This window comes from Pagrus major, chromosome 1, assembly GCF_040436345.1.
Source record: "Pagrus major chromosome 1, Pma_NU_1.0".
NCBI classification, from domain to species: Eukaryota; Metazoa; Chordata; class Actinopteri; order Spariformes; family Sparidae; genus Pagrus; species Pagrus major.
Window position 1 is genome coordinate 1,097,363 of NC_133215.1, and position 21,924 is coordinate 1,119,286.

At 40.7% G+C, this 21,924-nt stretch overlaps 2 protein-coding genes across 2 annotated transcripts in view; one reads left to right on the forward strand and one right to left on the reverse strand.

Annotated features, from left to right (window-relative positions):
* Positions 1 to 21,924, forward strand: part of LOC141006168 (NACHT, LRR and PYD domains-containing protein 3-like) — a 467,008-nt gene that overhangs the window by 202,047 nt on the left and 243,037 nt on the right. The window lies entirely within an intron of this gene.
* LOC140993765 (NACHT, LRR and PYD domains-containing protein 3-like) lies at positions 1,153 to 15,282 on the reverse strand. The gene is made up of 11 exons (XM_073463296.1): positions 15,217 to 15,282; positions 13,787 to 14,072; positions 13,321 to 13,394; positions 9,680 to 11,553; positions 7,992 to 8,165; positions 7,633 to 7,806; positions 7,274 to 7,447; positions 6,914 to 7,087; positions 6,048 to 6,221; positions 1,968 to 2,014; positions 1,153 to 1,733 (listed from the first exon to the last, which is right to left on the reverse strand). Exons 2-11 carry the CDS (start codon positions 14,058 to 14,060, stop codon positions 1,153 to 1,155), a joined length of 3,720 nt encoding a protein of 1,239 aa, XP_073319397.1. The 5' UTR covers positions 14,061 to 14,072; positions 15,217 to 15,282.

A 21,924-nucleotide genomic window follows, 5' to 3' on the forward strand; every position in this document is an offset into this window, starting at 1 on the left:
CCATCATCTCCTCCTGATGATATAAAGTCAGGCTCAGCCATCATCTCCTCCTGATGATATAAAGTCAGGTGAAGTCATCATCTCCTCCTGATGATATAAAGTCAGGCTCAGCCATCATCTCCTCCTGATGATATAAGGTCAGGCTCAGCCATCATCTCCTCCTGATGATATAAAGTCAGGCTCAGCCATCATCTCCTCCTGATGATATAAAGTCAGGTGAAGTCATCATCTCCTCCTGATGATATAAAGTCAGGCTCAGCCATCATCTCCTCCTGATGATATAAAGTCAGGTGAAGTCTCGTAGTCTACAAACATTTCTGGAGCTTCACAGTAAAACAGAGTTGCAGCGTTCTGCTGAACAGCTGAAGCAGCTGGAGATGGTTTAAACATCAGGTGTCTCCATGCAGCTCGTCTGCTGTGATGTCTGTAATGTAAAGTGATGTGAAAAGACGTTATTTCAATCAGGAGAGACACGTGAATGAGAAAGTCAAATGTTTATTCTGACAGATGATGTGAGATAATGAAGTGTTGACAGAAAGTCTTTGGCTCTTCGACTCTACAGGGAGATTTTGTAATGGAGGTCCGTCTGCACGTAGCAGCAGCTCTATCCACTCATATACACATATTTACAGATAATAACTCAAAGAAGACAAATGAGAAACTTCAATGATGAACCACAAATCAACTAAATAAAAGCTGTCTGAACAAAGATCATAATTATGATGATCTATATGCATGTGTGTGTGGAGCCTGATTTTATTGTATATACAGGCTGATTGTTGTGAGAAAACAATCAGATCACAAAGTTCAGAAAACTCAAATCTGAACGTTCAAAACATATTTAAAGAGATTTAAAACCACTGATGTGCAGCACATTGACCAAGAAGAGACAACACAACTAACCCATTTCTGTTACTGTGATTTACAGAGAGTGTGTGTGTGTGTGTGTGTGAGTGTGTGTGTGTGTGTGTGTGTGTGTGTGTGTGTGTGTGTGTGTGTGTGTGTGTGTGTGTGTGTGAGAGAGTGTGTGTGTGTGTGTGTGTGTGTGTGACTGTATGAGACTGTGTATGTGAGTGTGTGTGTGTGTGTGTGTGTGTGTGAGTGTGTGTGTGAGTGTAAGAGAGTGTGTGTCTGTGTGTGTGTGTGTCCCTCCTACAGAGACACTGAGGAACCAGGTGTCCAGAACCAGAACCCAGGATAAAGAGGTTGAGTGAATGTGGTGTTGAAGGTGTGGAGGTGGATCAGTGAGTCAGAGGAGACTCTGTAGAAGGACAGAGTGCCAGCAGGACAGTCCACATACACTGCTACTCTGTTAGAGACAGAGGAGGAGGAGGAGGAGGAGGAGGAGGAGGAGGAGGAGGAGGAGGAGGAGGAGGAGGAGGAGGAGGAGAGGTCTGTTCTTATGTTATTGTGACAGACAGAGTAACGACCACCATCAGAGCAGTTCAGACTCCAGGACTGATTATTCTGTCCAAACCAACAGTCATCACTGTCTCCTCTCCTTCTGATTCCTCTGTAACTCACTGATATATCAACCCCTCCTCTCCACTCGACCTCCCAGTAACAGCGACCAGTCAGATCATTTCTACACAGCAGCTGAGTCCAGCAGTCAAACCTCTCTGGATGATCAGGATATGGCTGCTTCTCTCTCACACGTGTCACCTTCCTGTTGTTGTCAGACAGTTTGAGGTTTGTGTTCACTGTGTTTGTGTCCACTGTGAGTTCACAGACATCTGATGGAGAGAACAAGACACAATACAGCAGCAGTTTATCATCTAACACAGCTGATGGTTTATTTGTTGCTTTATTAACAGACTGACTGTTAATTAGATCAAAACTTCACAATGACTCATCTTTGTGGATCTTCTTTCAAACTGACAGTTGAATGCAGATACACAAGCTTTAGATTTAAACTACTTTAACATGTGCTGCCTTGTTTTCATCAGTCAAAGTGAACACACACTTACACTTCCTCACACCAGGTTTCAGCCTCTGCTCTCCACCATGTTCCACCCTGGAGGAAGAAACAAAGTCAGAATGAACCTTCTTCCACTAAAGACATTATCTCTTTGATTCCATGTTTCACAATTGTCAGTTCAGCAACATTATCCAGCTGTCTTCACTGATAAATGGTCAATTTCCCAGAATTCCTCATCATTACTATTGTCTGCACAGTCTCCTCTTTCACTGTCGAGCAGCTCGATGAAAGTTTCAGTCACATCCACATCTTCTCATTACCTCATGTACATTGTAGATCAGCAGGTTGGAATGTTAATTTCTGAACGTTAAGTCATTATAAATGATAAAGAGTGGCTCCTCAAGTGAATGTGTTCACCTGCTGTATGACTGATAATGACTTATTATTCTTTGATCAGAAAAACTCACGTTTCAGCCAAGAAGTGAGACCGATTTAAAAACTCTTCAGATTTGTGTGAGTCCAGACAACACTTCCAAAGGAAATACAAAACTCAGTAGCAGGCACTAATGGGTTCAGTCTCAGAAAAATAATGGTCTTAAAAAACAAAAAACACGATGTGGACGAGAGGCTGAAGAAATGAACAGGACGAACGCAGAGTCAGCAGGTGAGCTCCTCTCAGCTGCTTTAAATACAGCAGACAGAGTCAACAGACCAGAGGAGAAGACACAAATATAAAACTTTATACAGCTTCATTCATGTTTCAGGAAACTGTGACGCTTCATTCTTGTCTGCTGACATATTTAGTTGTTGTTGACGTCAGTGGTTACAGATGTTCTGTTCAGTTCAGACTGACGGACTCTGTACAGATGAAACTGTTTTCAACTGGAAATCAGTCAGACTAGTTTAAGAAACAGAACTTTTGTTCTTTCTCTCGCTCAGTTTGTGTCAAACACATCAGTTATTAACTGCAGGCAGCTTGTTTTAATGTTATTGAGTATTTGACATGTTGTGGCTGAAACTGTCGTCTTAACAGAAAGCTGTGAACACAATGTACAAGATGATTAGAAACTTCTGCTCTCTGCTCAGCTTTAGTCGCATGCATTCACTTCATCATACACAATATGCCTCAACTGCAAGTTTCAGTTAGAAACATGATGAGAAATCAGTAATAAGATGATTGAATAAAAAGAGTTTCTACCAGACAGCTGACATGTAATACAGCGACAGAATGTGACTGACATGCAGAAAATATTCAACAAGAAACGTTTCTCAAACCAAGAATAAACTTTTGAGCCAAAATAAATTAGATATCTACAATTTCATGACAACTGGGAAAAGTCAATCTGCTGGTGAAGAACAAGTAATAATGAACTTTGAAGTTTGTATTCTGGTTATTTATCGCTGAACTACATTTGTCATAAATTCTGTGTCGTAGTCGTCATTAAATGATCAGCAGCAGATGGTGGTGTGATGTTAGTCTTTTTTTTTTCTTTTTTAGTTTAGTTTATTTCAAACATGTAAATAAAAAAAAGAGAAACATTATCAGACAAAATGAAAAGACTTGCACCAGTCAAAGACAAGTGAAGGAATGAAAGAAAAGCGAGAGAAAAGAAAAAACAAAACAAAACAAAACAAAACAAAACAAAAACATGATTCCTCTGTTCCCATTCATCATCCCAATTATTATTATTAAAAAAACGACTTCACTACACACTAAACACACTAAACACACTACATTACACTACACACTAAACACACTACACACTAAATATACACTCCAAACATGCTACAAGTCACAAATCTCTCAAATCTCAAAACTCGCTATCGCTAGCTCCTCTGTATCTCTGTCTCTCTTTCGCCACCGTCACTTCCTCTTCCTTAGCAACAAAATGCCATTTTTTGATTGGTTGATATGGTGCATTTTTCTGACAATAGGAAAGGGAGTGTCAAGTTTTTTGCTTGCAAGCACTTTCTGCCTGCGAGCGAAGCCGTTTCCACCGTTTCTTCCTGCACCAAACGTGACGACAATATTCAGGAAAAAGCATTGTGTAAATTATTTATCATAATGTACTGCTGTAATAAACATTGAACTTAGGTTCCTATCAATAAAATTGTCCTTCCATCCATCAGGAGTTACTTGATCAGGAATTTTGTCCGCTACATCAGGTCCCACATTAACAAAGAATTCATTGAATTGTTTGACAACATCAGTCATGTCATAATTTTCTTTGTCATCACATAAAAATATTTCGGATGACTGTCCTGTCTTGGTCTGTTCTTTATCATCTTATTTAGTATGTTCCATAGTTCATTCAGAAGTTTACTATAATAATCTCTTCTGCTGATCCTTATAATATTAATTAGCTTATTTTATATGTTTTATATTTAATTTCTACCTCCTTAGTTCTCCGTCTCATGAATTCTTTGTAAAGTCTGTTTTTCTTTTTACGGGCATTTTGTATTCCCTTTGTAATCCATGGATGATCCTTATACTTTGATTTCTTCTTGATTGATCTTACAGGACAATTGTTCTCATATAACTCTTTAAATGTTTTCAAAAATGAATCATATGCCCTATTCACATCGCCATCATTATATACAATATCCCAGTTCTGTGCCAACAAATCCTTCTTAAATATATTTAGTGATTCTTCTGATTTCACTCTTCTGTACACTGTCTTTTCTTTGTCTGATGATGAGTTATGTAGTTAGTGTCATATATTATAAACACAGGAAGATGGTCACTGATGTCACTAAGCAATATTCCACTAATTGTTTTATTTGAAATATCATTTGTAAAAAATATTATCACTAAGAGTGGCACAATGGGAAGTTATTCTGGTGGGTCTGGTGATTGTTGGATATAAATTCATGCTGTATTATTGTATTGATAAAATCGTTTGCCATTTTGTGATTATTAGGGTTAAGGAGATCAATGTTAAAGTCCCTACAGATGAAACTCTTTTTATGACTTTTCTTTATAAACATTTCCTCCATCCAGTCTTTGAACAGTTCAATATTGGACCCTGGTGTCCCATATATACAGCTAATTAGTGCACTTTTGTGTTTGTCCATATATATTTCTATCCTTATGCACTCCAGTACATTATCAACAGTCAGACATGTTTTCCGACACCCTTAAGTTCAAATTGTTGTCCACATAGAAAGCTACTCCTCCCCCACCTTTGTTTTTTCCAACTATATGCATAAAATTCATAGCCCTCCAGTTCAAAGTCCACACCTTTCTCTGTATTGATCCATTTTTCCGATATTGCAATGACGTTGAATGGATGTGTAAATTGTCTTAAGTATTCCTTGATGTGTGTGAAGTTTGCATAGATACTTCTATCGTTGATGTGTATTACTGAGAGTTTTCTATCCTTATCAATGTGGCCATATTGCTCCTCTGTGTAATAGCAGCAGTTATTACTGACGGAGTTGAAGAAGTTATTGTCCGGGTCTACGTCTCAGGGTGGACAGGGACTCTCAGCACATCAGCTACACACTGGGTGCCTGAGTACTGCGTGGCTGAGCTGCTGCTCCTCACTCGCTTGTTTGTGATCACACAGGCTGTGTTGCTGCTGCAGTGCAGCTCCTGCCTGCCCTATCTGTTTACATGGAGTTTAACTTTGGTGATTATCAATAAATATGATGACGTGATTTTCCTTTACCCCGCTGAAAGAGTAAGAAAGTGAGAGGGGCAAAGACAGGGAAGGAGGGAGAGAAAGAAAAAGAGGGCACAGGAAAATTACTGCCCATCACCTGTTGTCTGTGACATATTCTACAGATACAGACATGACAACTGTAGTGAAACGATGGCATGATGTCCATATGACTGTCTACAGGTCTTTTTTAGGTCTGTTTTTGTAGAGAACCACGCGTGTTGTGATAAAAATAGGCGAGACTCCGAATCTCTACATGACGCATCGCTGCAGCCTCGCTTGACAAGCAAGTGAGAAGCACGACTCACACCATTTTGCCACACACGCTGCTCACACAGCCAGTGTGTCATGCCTGGTGCTGTCTTCACTGTTATCAGCATCACTGTGCTGCTGGTTCAGACTGTGAACCAACAGTCCTCAGCTTGTCAGTGTGAAACAGTATGTGAGCTCTTGTTGTCTGTTCATACCTGAGAGTCTCCAGTCTCCAGTCTGGATCCTCGAGTCCAGCCGACAGCCGCTTCACTCCCGAGTCTCCTGGATGATTGTAGCTCAGGTCCAGCTCTCTCAGATGGGAGGGGTTGGATCTCACAGCTGAGGCCAGAGAAGTACAGCCTTCCTCTGTGATCAGACAGCCTGACAGCCTGGACACACACACACACAGGACGATGTATATTTATGAATGTGTAGAGACAGACATTCTGTGAATTAAATCTGTGAACTGTGATTTTGTTTTTCTCTGCACACTACATCTACTTCCTGTCTGTTGGTCCTGGGAGAAGGATCCTCCTCTTCCTGCTGTTTTTTTCACTGTTAAAAGTTTTTTTTTTTAATATGGGAAGTTTGCCTCACAGTCGAGGGTCAAATGAGGATGTCGATCACTGTACAGATTGTAAAGCCCACTGAAGCAATGTGAAAATGATTTGGGGCTTTGTAAATAAAATTGATAGCAGACATGATGTGACAGAAAAATGAAAGTACAGCCAGCTGCACTGGAAAAGCTCTGTGATGATGAGAGCAGCAAGACTGAATCCAACAATAAAGTTGTGGAAAAAAACTAAAAACCAACACCAAAACAGGGCTGTAAGATACAACAATTCAATTCATCAACTGATGAAAAAAACAACACGGATTAGAGCTGACATGGTGATTGATGAATATAACTTTACTGTACATTAACATAAATTATTTAACCTCCGAAGGGCATTGTATACCTTTACGAATAATACACAATGTCCAAAACTCCTACAATGTTTGATATACAGTATTTTAAGCACATTTTAAACAGATGCCAAGCAACATTTGAGTGGTCATTTCACAGAAACTGAAGTCAGACCTGAGAGTCTCCAGTTTACAGTGTGGACTCTTCAGTCCAACAGACAACAGGTTCACTCCTGAATCCTGCAGGTCGTTGTTATTCAGGTCCAAATGTCTCAGACTAGAGGACTGGGAGCTGAGAGCTGAGGACAGAGCTTCACAGGTTCTCTCTGACAGATTACAGCCACTCAGCCTGAAGAAGAAATGTAGAGGACATGTGAAGACTTTTCTCTCTGTTTGATTTAACTTCCAATTGTATTTTGATACACTCAGTTTCAGAGCAGTGTCTGAAAAGAGAACTGGTAAAATGACAGGAGACCAATGACAACATAAAGGAACAGTTATGGTTCACTCTGTACATGTCTTTTATAATCCTGACCTGAGAGTCTCCAGTTTACAGTGTGGACTCTTCAGTCCAACACACAGTGGTTTCACTCCTGAATCCTGCAGGTCATTGTTATTCAGGTCCAGATGTCTCAGACTAGAGGACTGGGAGCTGAGAGCTGAGGGCAGAGTTTCACAGGTTCTCTCTGACAGATTACAGCCACTCAGCCTGAAGAAGAAATGTAGAGGACATGTGAAGACTTTTCTATCTGTTTGATTTAACTTCCAACTGTATTTTGATACACTCAGTTTCAGAGCAGTGTCTTCAAAGAGAACTGGTAAAATGACAGGAGACCAATGACAACATAAAGGAACAGTTATGTTTACTCAGTACATGTCTTTTATAATCCTGACCTGAGAGTCTCCAGTTTACAGTGTGGACTCTTCAGTCCAACAGACAGCGGCTTCACTCCTGAATCCTGCAGGTCGTTGTTATTCAGGTCCAGCTCTCTCAGACTAGAGGACTGGGAGCTGAGAACTGAGGACAGAGCTTCACAGCTTCTCTCTGACAGATTACAGCCATTCAGTCTGAAAAAGAAATGTAGAGGACATGTGAAGACTTTTCTATCTGTTTGATTTAACTTCCAACTGTATTTTGATACACTCAGTTTCAGAGCAGTGTCTTCAAAGAGAACTGGTAAAATGACAGGAGACCAATGACAACATAAAGGAACAGTTATGTTTACTCAGTACATGTCTTTTATAATCCTGACCTGAGAGTCTCCAGTTTACAGTGTGGACTCTTCACTCCAACAGACAGCAGCTTCACTCCTGAATCCTGCAGGTCGTTGTTATTCAGGTCCAGATGTCTCAGACTAGAGGACTGGGAGCTGAGAACTGAGGACAGAGCTTCACAGGTTCTCTTTGACAGATTACAGCCACTCAGCCTGAAAGAGAGTTTGTGATACTGTTTCTGTCATCCACAATACAAAATACATCACATTGCTGTAAAACTGTTATTGTGTTGATGAGTCGTACAATCGAGTGTCTCGGGTGATCAATAGATGTTTAGACATGTTTAATGTTTTTCATTACACAGTTGTGAAAAGTTCTACTTCTATCAATTTCAGTGATTATATCCTCACGTTCAACTCGCTGTCCATGTCATGTTTGTGTTTGTGTGTCAGATTAAATTACTTGTCTATGGACATTCATCTTATCTTTGGGTTTGCCAAGATATTGCAAGTGTGTACTGGAGAAAATGAGACACTGATCAAAAGGTTTCTTTACCTTGTTGTCATCTATAGTTGTTAGTGAATAGTGACATAATAAATCCACCATTAAAATGCTGAGGAAATAAATAATTATATTTACCTTACATAGATTTAAAGACAGAAAAAGGTTTAAAACAAAGTAAGAAGTTATCTAAACACTGTTAAAAGAGAATTAAGAAAAAGTAACATAGGACACAGAATTTAGTAACAGAGAGATTTTGGGAAGAAGTCTGTCTCATTCTCACTTGTCTCAGTCTTTGAGGTCTTTGTTCTGAAGCTACTGCTCCACCACCTGGTCACTGCTTGTACCAGGTTACTTTCACCTCTGTCAGAAGATTGATAAAATGTACACTGATGTAAATTGCCTGTAACTCCAAACTCAAGGTACTTTTACCTCCAAACAGTACTTGGCTAAAATCCTTCAGTACATTCATTTTATGTAAACATGTTGTGTTGGCACATTAAACTGCAGTTCAGTGTTTACCACTTAATGTTCCTCTGAACTCTCAGTACTGCTGTGTGTGTTTAGCTCCACTGGAAGCTTTTAGCTCCGTCAACTGTTACTTCTGTTAGCTCTCATGCTGTAGGGCTCGAAACAAACGGTGTCGCGTTGTCCCAATCTCAAATGAAATATTGAACAGACTATATTGTGGATACTGCATATTGATTTCGATTGTGAAATTAATTAGGCTCATTCTGACCAGTTATTGATGTAAAATCGTGACACCCTTAAAAATACAAAATATTGAGTCTGCAGTCACTCTAGTTTTGCAAGAACAATCTCAGCAAAATGTTTTCGTTTTGACTCTGTTGTCTTTAGGATGCCGTAACTGTGTGCTTCAATATTTTTTATTTATAATTTATTTTTTGCTTCAGCTATGTCAAAGCAAAATCCACTTCTATGCAAGCTAGCCCAGTTGTTAGCAGCCTTGCCTTGGCAACGTGCATCAGTGAATTTGTTTGGCTATTTGTTGAAATATCAAAAATCCTTCTCCAGAATGACTCATCCACCTTTAAAATAACTAAAGTGCGACAGTTTTTTTTCTGTCATGGCTGCATTAATGTGCAGATGTACAATGAAACTAATGAAACAATGCAAGTTTTTCAATTGATCAATAAATTAAAATCAAGAAGACTTTTAAGTGTTGACACTAGATACGGTAACTATCAGGGATCTGTTCACTTACAGAGCTTTGTTGGAGGCTTTGACCACTGGCAGCAGCCTCAGAAGAACCTCCTCTGAAGCAGAGTATTTCTTCAGGTCAAACACGTCCAGATCTTTTTCTGATGACAGTAAGATGAAGACCAGAGCTGACCACTGAGCAGGAGACAGTTCATCTGTGGAGAGACTTCCTGATGTCAGGTACTGTTGGATCTCCTCCACTAGAGAACCATCCTTCAGTTCATTCAGACAGTGGAACAGATTGATGCTTCTCTCTGGAGACAGATTCTCACTGATCTTCTCCTTGATGTACTTCACTGTTTCCTGATTGGTCTGTGAGATACTTCCTGTGTGTGTCATCAGACCTCGTGGGAGAGTCTGATTGGTCTCCAGTGAAAGACCCAGGAGGAAGCGGAGGAACAAGTCCAGGTGTCCGTTTGGACTCTGTAAGGCCTTGTCAATAGCAAACCTGTGGACCTCTGTCCTTGATGGTTTGCTGAAAAGCTGTCGCACATGTTCGAAAAAAGTTGGTGGTGGCGCTGGTTCAGACATCACATTCTTGCTTTTGTTAATGAGTGACCTCTCTACATACAAAGCTGCCAAAAACTCCTGAACACTGAGATGGGCGAAGCTAAACATCTTGACTTCATCATTCTTCCTCCCACGTTCCTCTTTAAAGATCTCTGTGAACACTCCTGAGAACACTGAGGCTCCTCTGACATCAATGCCACTCTCTTTCAGATCTGTTTCATAGAAGATCAGGTTGCCCTTTTCCAGCTGGTGGAAAGCCAGTTTTGCTAATGACTTAATGTACCGAATGAACTTTTTTTGGTCATACTTTTTTGGGCCATATTTCTTCTTTGTCTGACGAATCTGAAACCTCAGGAACTCTACATACATCTCAGTCAGGGTCTTGGGCAGCTCTCCTCCCTCTCTGGTCTTCAACGCATCCTCCAGAACTGTAGCAGTGATCCAGCAGAAGACTGGGATGTGGCACATGATGTGGAGGCTTCGTGATGTCTTGATGTGGGAGATGATTCTGCTGGCCTGCTCCTCATCTCTGAATCTCTTCCTGAAGTACTCCTCCTTCTGTGGGTCAGTGAACCCTCTGACCTCTGTCATCACGTCAACAAAATCAGAATGAATCTGATTGGCTGCTGCAGGTCGTGTGGTTATCCAGAGGCGAGCAGAGGGAAGCAGATTTCTCTTGATGAGGTTTGACAGCAGCACATCCACTGAGGTGGACTGTGTCACATCAAAGTCTGTGTCCTGGATTTCATCAGTCGAGCAGTTCAGTTGGAGGTGGCTCTCATCCAGTCCATCCAAAACAAACACTAGTTTGAATTTGCTTTTGTCGTAGTTGGTGTTTCCTGATGACTGCAGAGCTGTAAAGATGTGATTCAGAGCCTCTTCCTTGATGTCTTTGGTCTCTCTGATACATTTATGGATCAGCTTGGTCAGACTTAACTTTTCATCCTTCCATAAGTTCAGCTGGCGGAAGGTAAAGTGGAATAAGAGATGCACATCTTGATTGTTTTCTTTGTTAGTCCAGTCCAACACAAACTTCTGGACAAGAAATGTTTTGCCAATTCCTGCGATTCCATTGGTCAGAACTGTTCTTATGGATCTTTCTTTTCCAGAGGGGGGTTTGAACATGTCACTGGGTTGAATTGATTCCTCTGTTGTTGGCTTCACCTCCATCTGAATGACCTCATGCTGTTTGTTGATGTTTACGTCACCCCCAGCTGTGACGTACAGCTCTGTGTAGATATCAACCAGAGGTTGCTCATCCTTCCTCTGTGCCCACCCCTCTTGTGCACAATTAAACCTATCCTTGAGGTTTGACTGAAGCATGTCTTGGTAATGTGAGATGGGTTGTTTCTCTGGTACTGGAACGATCTCATCTGAGTGACAAATAGAAACAAAAAACAACTGAAATGCAGGATTTTGAAATTACAGTTGGAGCAAGATGTCTATGAAAACTATTCTAGCAGTATATTTGTAATTGTGTTACAGTAAGATATCTTAACAATAGTATTTGATCACATCATTCTCTCATGTACCCCAACAACATATAAATCTATCCGGCAGGGAGCTGGTCAGTACAACCACAGCCCTGGACTGGTTACCACTGAGCAGCTGTTGGTGTTGCTGCCAGCTTCTGGTTGAAATGTCACAAAGAAGTCCTGTAGCATCAGCTTTAATATTCTCCTTCTGTCTATATAGATATGTAGACTCACGCTCTCTTGCAGGTCCAGAAGTGTTCATTCTTAATTTCTTTTACTCTCTTGTTTTGGGGAATCACTTGATGATGTTTAAATACCAATATCATTTAAACCAATAAAGACTGGTAGTACTGGTTTTTATTATAACTGAGCCTGGTGGCTCCATACAGACCATTATTGATCTGGTTTCTTTGGTTTCCACTCAACAAAAAAAGGATGCAGGCCTTATCTGAACCACAGATGAGCTCAGCTAGCTTTCCACTGTCACTCCACTCAGTCCTCACAGTTATCAACCACTTTGACTTCATGGTCGGGTAAACCCCACCTCTCAGTTGAAAACCATGCACTGAGCTGACAGTGAGTTTCAGTTCATTCAGTCTGGCAAACAGACACAGGCACAAGCTAACAAAACTGCTTCAGAAATAATGGTTATTATTCAGTGTCCATCATGGCCTCCATGAAAAGAGTTGCACTCTGATCTCTTCTTCCTCTACACTCGACTCCATCTCTGCTGTCTGACCTCTGGCCTGCTCATACTACGTAAGACCCGCCCTCTTAAGAATAGCAGCCAATCAAAAATTACAAATGACCACCTGCAACTATGACACCATACTTCTATAAGAATATTAGGAGTTGGCCCCAAATTCTCCTCTATCGTGCCAATAAACCACTGGAGAAGAGGAGCATGCAAACGATAGAAAACCACGTGAAAACATGACAATGATATAATATTTGTGTTTGATGTATTAATGTGAGGAAGGTTACAGTCTCCTCATCACTACACACAGATCTGATGTTTCATCTCTTCCCTTTCTTGAGTTTCAGTCACATGCTGAATGTAAGTTATCATATACTGAATTCACTGAGTCGTCACATTTTCTTGTTGTCGATTCACCAACTTTTCCTACTCTGACATTTTTGTGATGTTTTGCACCTTTATAATACGACACAGACTGAAATGTAAATTTCAAGCACTTGTCTATTTTGAGCTGATGAGCTTCCTGGCTGCTGTAGCTGCAGTAGAGACGGAGTTTGATGCAGATCTGATGGTTAACTGCCTCCTGCAGCTCAATCCACTGTCACAACAGTCCCACTATAGTTTTAAATCCTCCTGACAGCTCACAACCACATACAAAATAATCTAAAAACTGATATTACAGTCTACGGTAGCCAAGAAAAAAAATATTCAAGACCTTTGTAGATGGATTTTAAGACTTTTAAATAACTTCTAGGGTCTTTTTGAAGAAACTGAATTAAATGCTTTATATGCAATGTCTTTCAGAGCTGCAGATACTCTGATACTGCTTCAACTAAAGCTCATCAAGTACTTCTGTCTCTGCTTTCACTCAGTTATAATGCAGTCAGTCTTACTAACTTTTAACTTTTCCAAACTAAAAACTAAACTTTGTCTTTCAGGGCTTCCATACATACCAGAGAATACAGCAGCTTTACCTTCGCTCTGAGAGGAAGAAGGTCCTCTGTTCTCTGAAGTCTCTCCAACATCAGCGACACTCACTGACACTGAGAGAGAGGTGAAGACAGAGATTATGGCTGGTTGCACCAACAAGGATTCATTTAATCTAAGATTAGCTCTAATCTGAGTTCAGTAAAACTAGGTTTAAAATGAGTTGATCCAGATTTTAAATTAGGCAGAGCTCTGTTGCACCATTAAAATGAATCTCTGCTCAGTTAAACAATGTTTATTTATGTGAACCATCAAACCTCCATCCTCTCCAATAACAATTATTGATGCTTCAACCTTTTCTCCTAATTATGAAATCAGCCTCTTTGTTTTTCTTTGCTGAAAACAATGAGCTTCTGTACTGAGAGGCCTGTTCCTTTACAAGTATTGTGTCGTCCACTCTCTTCTTCTGAAAATGATATTAAAATAAAAAAATGTGACTGACCTTCTGGTCCTGAGCTGTTGGCTGACAGACTCTGCACCAGGTCATTCCTCTTTATCTTCTCTAAAATCTTCTTGGTCACCTTCAGAGCTCCATCAAGTGTGAAGGTGTTCACCATCAGATCCACTGTGTCCCGTCTTTCTGCACTCTCCAGCTTGGACTGTTTGATGGGTTGGTAGCCTTCCAGGATGTCAGACTGCTTCAGATACCATTTGAAATCCTTGAATTCATCAACTTTTAGATCCTCCAGAGTGTTGAAAATGTCCTCTTGCGTCATTGTGGCTTCCTGCTAAAGACAGGCAGTGTTATCACCTGAAGGAAAACCAGCCAGGCTTCCAGCAGCTGGGAAACATCAGTGAAGACCGGTCTTAACTCTTGAGAAGCTGCTGCATTTATTATCTGACACACTGCGACCTGCACTGACAACAGACACAAACTGCTAACCTTTTTATTCTCTGCTCTGCTCGCAGTCATCGTCTCTTTTCTGACTCTCTCTCTTTTCTGACCACACTCTGCCTACGCACAGCGAGCACATGTTGATGATTACAACACAGAAACAAGCTTTGTTTGAGAAAAGACTGCTGATAAAAAATATTCTACATCAGAGATCAGACGACGAGACGACCCTGGTTGTACGGACTGACCAATCAGAGGTCTGCAGTGTTTTAACTCCACCTGTTAGTATCAGATCAGTGTGCGAGCTACGTCAACAGGACAGTAACATGCATGGCCTCCTTCTCGCCTAAAATGTCTTCAGACAATTCTGCAGAAATTTCTCTGAGCTATTTTCATAATGTAAGAGAAAGTTTCCAAACGAGACACCATGTTGGTCCAGTTTTAAATATACACGGCTCACGAGTGGCATTCGTCCAATCAGGTGCAGCCAGTGAGTGTTTGTGTGGTTGTTGGACGGTGAAGCCTGTTTTGGTCAAGTGTTCAAAGCTGGGAAGCGCCCTGTGCTCTTGTGTCACATGACGCCCCTGTGGACACCAAGACTGAACATAATGGTGAGTTTGCAGCCTGAACACATTTATAGTCTAATAATGTTTATTTTCAGGCCTCGGTTGGACAATAAAGCTGTAAAGCAACATTACAACACGGCTCTCTCACATAAAACTGTGAGCTAACGTTACTGTTACATGTTGGGAGATGATGTGGTGATAAGAGTGATAAAACACACAGCAGGACCTGACACTCCCTCATCTCTCAGCAGTAAAGTCAGCTCAGATTAACATCAGTAAATTAAATTGGACAAAATGTGAAAAGACTCATTTTGTTGAGAAAGTCACATTTCATAGAATAACTAGTGAGTTAATTCATGAATATTCAGAACTTAAAATAGTGTTCACTCAGTTCATCACTGCTCTCATCCACAAGTTCATGTTGTAGTTTCTTCATCAAAGGTGTGTCATGTTACCTGTCAGAGTTCTCACCTGTTAAAGTCCAGATGAGGTCAAAGAGTCATTCTTCCTTCGTCTGCAGACACTGAAACCCAGAAACCCAGTGTGAGTTGTAGTGCTGCCAGTCAGCAGCAGGTGTCAGTGTTACAGAAGGTCTGTCAGTCAGCGCTCTGATGGGAGAGATTTCACAGCAGTTAGACACACTGACAGAGATCCAGAGTCCAAACTGCAGGAACAATGAAGCCCGAAAAGAAGAAGAGAAAGAAAAACAGGTTGATTATTGAATGAGGGAGAGAGAACAGTCTGTAAACTCATGACAACATGTGACAAACACAAAGTGCATCAACAAAGAGACAGAGAGGTGGACTGAAACCAACCAGCAGAGATCTGACACACATTTACAATAAAGCTGCCTCTTTCAAATGTTTGCTCTGTTTATTTATTCAGTAACAACACCATTAATGTTTGGTTCAGAAATAATATCATTCTTGTTGGTGGACTAAGAGACTGGACTGTCCGGCTGCACAACTCTTCAGATTATTGGAGGAAACAGAACCATGAAAGAATCAGCAGTTGTTGTTGATGTGATTCTTCTGGATCAGAACCCTGCTGAGGAGTATTAACCTCCCATGGCTGCTCACTCACACTGTCAGTTTGTCTCATACTGCTGTGGCTGCTTTGTGCTTTTCAGCAGAGCGTCTGGATCATAATAGAAACATCAGAGCTTCAGTTCTTCATGTGAGTCCATGTTTGAATGGTTCAACAGAGAATCTGGTCCCTGCCTCTCAACTAGTTTCTTATTAATAAAGACAGAAGTTGTGTCCAAATGAATTCACTGTTTCTACACAACTAAATCTTTCCTGAGGAGACAAACGGGACGTTGAGTCCGACTGAACATTTTACAATTCACATGAAAATGTGAAAACAATGAAGAGCCTTGTTGTTCTTCCTTATTTGCACCGGTTGATCCTGTCGACCAACGAGCTCGACACCTCTCACACATTTCAACAGTTTTTACTGCGATGATTGTGTCAAACTAATGAAGACACACACAGTCTGATAACACGAGTCTTTACAGGAGAAAACACACAAATCACACATGAAGAAGTCACATTAAAAACACACATTTACCTTTTTGTTGAGGCAGAAATCATGTGAGTCACACCGAGACAGGAAGTGACAGGTAGAGGCAGAGAGAGAAGAGAAGCTGTGTACGTGTGTTAAAGTCACGGACTTGGACTTAGTAATGAAGTGAAGTCACTAGTATCAGTCATATCCCAGACTCCCTTAACAAAGTGCATGATTTTACCAGTTGTTGCCTCACGAGGAGAAACTTAATACACTTCTTGTAAATTCAGCTTTAAATAAAATACATTAAGATGTTTCTTTACTTGTGAAACGTGTCATCGCTGTAAGAGCCTGTCTGTTGTTCATGTTTAAAGTGCATCTTACCTCCCAGCAGCTGTTTGAACTGATTTAATCTGTTACACTAAATGTATTAAAGAATATAACACACTGACAGTAAACATGTCACATTTTACAAATACAGTAAACAGTAACTAATACAGGCTACTGCTCTGCAGAGAGAAGAAAGTGGAGAAAGTCACCAGACTCCCTTAAAAAAAACACTCAGTTCTGAGACTTGCTGTGTCAGGAGAAACTGTATGAACTTTGTGAAACACTCCACAACACATTCTGAACTATTTGGGCCGACTTGTTCATTCTGCAAACGTCACACGTGAAGATCTTTCTTTGTGTAATAAATACATTTCTTCCAGTGATGTCTGTATATTTGTATGTAGAGCAGGAAGTGAGATCAGATCTCAAGTGGTCACAAGACGAATGTCAAGACACGTTTAAGGTCAGGTGTGAACAGACGGGCCTGAAGCTGTTCACTAATGATCGGATCACTGAGGACGGAGGGTAAAACCAACCGGTCTGTCTCTCAGGACGCACCTGTCTGTCTGCGTCCTAACGTTGGTTAGAGTTAGTTCATCTAGAGACCAACAAAGCTCAGATTATAACTCGACCCCTGGGTCCACCCACTGAACTGTCCATGACAGGCAATGGATTACTCATAGAAAGGTACGTATCCCATTACGTACCTTGTAATATCCCTTTAACAAATATTTATTGTATTGTATACTTACAATTTATTGTATTGTAAGTGTTTGCAAAAATCCCCTTTTATAAACTCTGGCCTCTTTAAACTTGCTCTGCATGCCTTGCTCATGAGCAGAGGAAGTCATGTGATGGAGGAGGACAGCGTGGAACCACCACAGTTTAACACCAGAGGCAGCTGCTCACTTCCTGCTTCCTGTCAACAGTCAACCTCATATACATATATAACATGACCCCCATCATTCACTGACCATGTAACCATGACGATAAAGCTCTTCTAAACTTAACAGAGTCATGTGAACCCAAAACCCAGAATGATCTCTGAGCTTCACCAGGTTGTTCTCGTGGTGTCACGTCAGGAGGCAGTTTGATTCCTGCAGTGGTCGTGGTCTGTAATGTCGTCTTGCTGAGCTTGTTTGTCAAAGCACTTTGTAAAGGTGATATATAAGTAAAGCTCATCATCTTCTTATTATTAAAGAAAGAAGCACAGTGTTTGGACTGGAAGTTGATTTCTTTTTGTTACATTAAAGCTGAGCAGACTCTCGGCTCAGGATGAAAATCCGTTCAAATACTTCTGACTGCACAAAGAAATCCACCTGGACTACAGCTGTTATTAAAACAAACTGGACTGAGATCAATCTGTAAAATACTGAGAAGAAATGATTGTTGGATGTCAACCGGCTCCTTTAAGCAGATATTACCAATCAAAAGAAACAGAAACAGAACAGAGACATAAAATGTCTCAGCTGTTTGTTTCCTGTGACTGAGCTGAACGTCGAGCTGCAGCCTCGTCTTTAGCAATGATTGTGTCAAACTAATGAAGACACAAACAGTCTGATAACACAAGTCTTTACAGGAGAAAAGACACAAATCACACATGAAGAAGTCACATTAAAAACACACATTTACCTTTTTGTTGAGGCAGAAATCATCTCACCGAGACAGGAAGTGAAAGTTAGAGACAGAGAGAGAAGAGAAGCTGTGTACGTGTGTTAAAGTCACGTACTTGGACTAAGTAATGAAGTGAAGTCACTAGTATCAGTCATATCCCAGACTCCCTTAACAAAGTGCATGATTTTACCAGTTGTTGCCTCACGAGGAGAAACTTAATACACTTCTTGTAAATTCAGCTTTAAATAAAATACATTAAGATGTTTCTTTACTTGTGAAACGTGTCATCGCTGTAAGAGCCTGTCTGTTGTTCATGTTTAAAGTGCAGCTTACCTCCCAGCAGCTGTTTGAACTGATTTCATCTGTTACACTAAATGTATTAAAGAATATAACACACTGACAGTAAACATGTCACATTTTACAAATACAGTAAACAGTAACTAATACAGGCTACTGCTCTGGAGAGAGAAGAAAGTGGAGAAAGTCACCAGACTCCCTTCAAAAAACACTCAGTTCTGAGACTTGTGTCAGGAGAAACTGTATGAACTTTGTGAAACACTCCACAACACATTCTGAACTATTTGGGCCGACTTGTTCATTCTGCAAGCGTCACACATGAAGATCTTTCTTTGTGTAATAAATACATTTCTTCGTGTGATGTCTGTATATTTGTATGTAGAGCAGGAAGTGAGATCAGATCTCAAGTGGTCACAAGACGAATGTCAAGACACGTTTAAGGTCAGGTGTGAACTGACGGGCCTGAAGCTGTTCACTAATGATCGGATCAGTGAGGACGGAGGGTAAAACCAACCAGTCTGTCTCTCAGGATGCACCTGTCTATCTGCGTCCTAACGTTGGTTAGAGTTAGTTCATCTAGAGACCAACAAAGCTCAGATTATAACTCGACCCCTGGGTCCACCCACTGAACTGTCCATGACAGGCAATGGATTACTCATAGAAAGGTACGTATCATGTTACGTACCTTTTAATGTCCCTTTAACAGATATTTATTGTATTGTATACTTACAATTTATTGTATTGTAAGTGTTTGCAAAAATCCCCTTTTATAAACTCTGGCCTCTTTAAACTTCCTCTGCACGCCCTGCTCATGAGCAGAGGAAGTCATGTGACGGAGGAGGACAGCGTGGAACCACCACAGTTTAACACCAGAGGCAGCTGCTCACTTCCTGCTTCCTGTCAACAGTCAACCTCATATACATATATAACATGACCCCTATCATTCACTGACCTTATAGTAACCATGACGATAAAACTCTTCTAAACTTAACAGAGTCATGTGAACCCAAAACCCAGAATGATCTCTGAGCTTCACGCGGTTGTTCTCGTGGTGTCACGTCAGGAGGCAGTTTGATTTCTGCAGTGGTCGTGGTCTGTAATGTCGTCTTGCTGAGCTTGTTTGTCAAAGCACTTTGTAAAGGTGATATATAAGTAAAGTTCATCATCTTCTTATTATTAAAGAAAGAAGCACAGTGTTTGGACTGGAAGTTGATTTCTTTTTGTCACATTAAAGCTGAGCAGACTCTCGGCTCAGGATGAAAATCTGTTCAAATACTTCTGACTGCACAAAGAAATCCACCTGGGCTACAGCTGTTATTAAAACAAACTGGACTGAGATCAATCTGTAAAATACTGAGAAGAAATGATTGTTGGATGTCAACCGGCTCCTTTAAGCAGATATTACCAATCAAAAGAAACAGAAACAGAACAGAGACATAAAATGTCTCAGCTGTTTGTTTCCTGTGACTGAGCTGAACGTCGAGCTGCAGCCTCGTCTTTAGCAATGATTGTGTCAAACTAATGAAGACACAAACAGTCTGATAACACAAGTCTTTACAGGAGAAAAGACACAAATCACACATGATGAAGTGACATTAAAAACACACATTTACCTTTTTGTTGAGGCAGAAATCATCTCACCGAGACAGGAAGTGAAAGTTAGAGACAGAGAGAGAAGAGAAGCTGTGTAGGTGTGTTAAAGTCACGGACTTGGACTTAGTAATGAAGTGAAGTCACTAGTACCGGTCATATCCCAGACTCCCTTAACAAAGTGCATGATTTTACCAGTTGTTGCCTCACGAGGAGAAACTTAATACACTTCTTGTAAATTCAGCTTTAAATAAAATACATTAAGATGTTTCTTTACTTGTGAAACGTGTCATCGCTGTAAGAGCCTGTCTGTTGTTCATGTTTAAAGTGCATCTTACCTCCCAGCAGCTGTTTGAACTGATTTCATCTGTTACACTAAATGTATTAAAGAATATAACACACTGACAGTAAACATGTCACATTTTACAAATACAGTAAACAGTAACTAATACAGGCTACTGCTCTGGAGAGAGAAGAAAGTGGAGAAAGTCACCAGACTCCCTTCAAAAAACACTCAGTTCTGAGACTTGTGTCAGGAGAAACTGTATGAACTTTGTGAAACACTCCACAACACATTCTGAACTATTTGGGCCGACTTTTTCATTCTGCAAACGTCACACGTGAAGATCTTTCTTTGTGTAATAAATACATTTCTTCCAGTGATGTCTGTATATTTGTATGTAGAGCAGGAAGTGAGATCAGACCTCAAGTGGTCACAGCGTTTAAGGTCAGGTGTGAACTGACGGGCCTGAAGCTGTTCACTAATGATCGGATCACTGAGGACGGAGGGTAAAACCAACCAGTCTGTCTCTCAGGACGCACCTGTCTGTCTGCGTCCTAACGTTGGTTAGGGTTAGTTCATCTAGAGACCAACAAAGCTCAGATTATAACTCGACCCCTGGGTCCACCCACTGAACTGTCCATGACAGGCAATGGATTACTCATAGAAAGGTACGTATCATGTTACATACCTTGTAATATCCCTTTAACAAATATTTATTGTATTGTATACTTACAATTTATTGTATTGTAAGTGTTTGCAAAAATCCCCTTTTATAAACTCGGGCCTCTTTAAACTTCCTCTGCACGCCCTGCTCATGAGCAGAGGAAGTCATGTGATGGAGGAGGACAGCGTGGAACCACCACAGTTTAACACCAGAGGCAGCTGCTCACTTCCTGTTTCCTGTCAACAGTCAACCTCATATACATATATAACATGACCCCCATCATTCACTGACCTTATCGTAACCATGACGATAAAGCTCTTCTAAACTTAACAGAGTCATGTGAAACCAAAACCCAGAATGATCTTTGAGCTTCACCAGGTTGTTCTCGTGGTGTCACGTCAGGAGGCAGTTTGATTCCTGCAGCGGTCGTGGTCTGTAATGTCGTCTTGCTGAGCTTGTTTGTCAAAGCACTTTGTAAAGGTGATATATAAGTAAAGTTCACCATCTTCTTATTATTAAAGAAAGAAGCACAGTGTTTGGACTGGAAGTTGATTTCTTTTTGTTACATTAAAGCTGAGCAGACTCTCGGCTCAGGATGAAAATCTGTTCAAATACTTCTGACTGCACAAAGAAATCCACCTGGACTACAGCTGTTATTAAAACAAACTGGACTGAGATCAATCTGTAAAATACTGAAAAGAAATTATTATATACACAGATTGTGTGTATTGTGTACAAACTTCTGCACAGACACTGTAACTTTAACTGTAACTGTAGCTTCAGGTGAACTATCTTGAGAGGTGGTGTGAGGACAACAACCTGGTCCTTAACACCTCCAAGACAAAGGAGCTGATTGTTGACTTCAGGAGAACGAAAGGAAGAGACCACCTCCCCC